This window comes from Hyaena hyaena, unplaced genomic scaffold, assembly GCF_003009895.1.
Source record: "Hyaena hyaena isolate Hyena2069 unplaced genomic scaffold, ASM300989v1 scaffold_5640, whole genome shotgun sequence".
NCBI classification, from domain to species: Eukaryota; Metazoa; Chordata; class Mammalia; order Carnivora; family Hyaenidae; genus Hyaena; species Hyaena hyaena.
The window spans coordinates 1-1,042 of NW_024086226.1; the positions used below are offsets into that span (position 1 = coordinate 1).

The following is a 1,042-nucleotide window of genomic DNA, read 5'->3' on the forward strand; positions in this document are numbered from 1 at the left end:
TCGTACCGCGTCTGTTCCGGGTGGTGTCCAAAGCCCACCGAGACCTTCTGGAGGTAAATCTGCAGAATGGCATTTTGTTTGTGAATTCTCGGATCGACCGGGAGGAGCTTTGCGGGAGGAATACCGAGTGTAGCATCCACCTGGAGGTGATCGTGGACAGGCCGCTGAAGGTTTTCCACGTGGAGGTGGAGGTGAAAGACATTAATGATAACCCGCCGGTGTTCAGAGAAGTGGAACAAAAGGTACTTATCTCTGAATCTGCACCTCTGGATTCTCATTTTCCTCTAGAGGGCGCTTCCGATGCGGATATAGGCGTAAACTCTCTTCTGACCTATAGGTTAGGTCTAAATGAGTATTTTACTCTTAACATAATAACAAAAAACGATAAAAGTATATTGCCTGAACTAGTTCTACGGAAGTCATTGGATAGAGAGGAAACGCCAGAACTTAATATATTGCTGACCTCCAAGGATGGCGGTAAACCCGAGCTAACAGGATCTGTTCAGATTAGAATAAACATCCTGGATGTGAATGACAACGCTCCAGAGTTTGATAAGCCTGTCTATAGAGTAGTGCTGTTTGAAAATGTTCCAAACGGCACTAGAGTGGTTCAGTTAAATGCCTCTGATCTAGACGACGGGGTGAATAGAGAAATTTCCTATGCAATTAGACTGATTTTGCCAGTGAGTGAGAAATGCATGTTTTCAATAAATCCAGAAACAGGTGAAATCAGAACTTATGGGAAATTGGATTTCGAAGAGAATAATGAGTATGAAATTCAGGTTAACGCCATTGATAAAGGGATTCCTTCCATGGCAGGTCACTGCACGGTCCTAGTGGAAGTTATGGACCTGAATGACAATACCCCTGAGGTAATGATCACTTCACTGTCTCTCCCGGTGAGAGAGGATGTTCAGGTGGACACTGTCATTGCCTTGATCAGCGTGTCCGACCGTGACTCTGGCGCCAACGGGCAGGTGGCCTGCTCACTAACACCCCATGTTCCCTTCAAGCTCGTGTCCACCTTCAAGAACTACTATTC

The 1,042-nt window shown here is 45.8% G+C and overlaps 1 protein-coding gene across 1 annotated transcript; it reads left to right on the forward strand.

Moving 5' to 3' along the window:
* Positions 1 to 8: 8 nt before the first annotated feature.
* On the forward strand, positions 9 to 1,037 carry LOC120227832 (protocadherin alpha-12-like; the record flags this gene model as incomplete). Its single annotated transcript, XM_039225844.1, has 1 exon — positions 9 to 1,037. A coding segment is annotated over one exon (1,029 nt), but the record flags the coding sequence as incomplete, so codon positions are not given.
* Between the last annotated feature and the right edge of the window lie 5 nt (positions 1,038 to 1,042).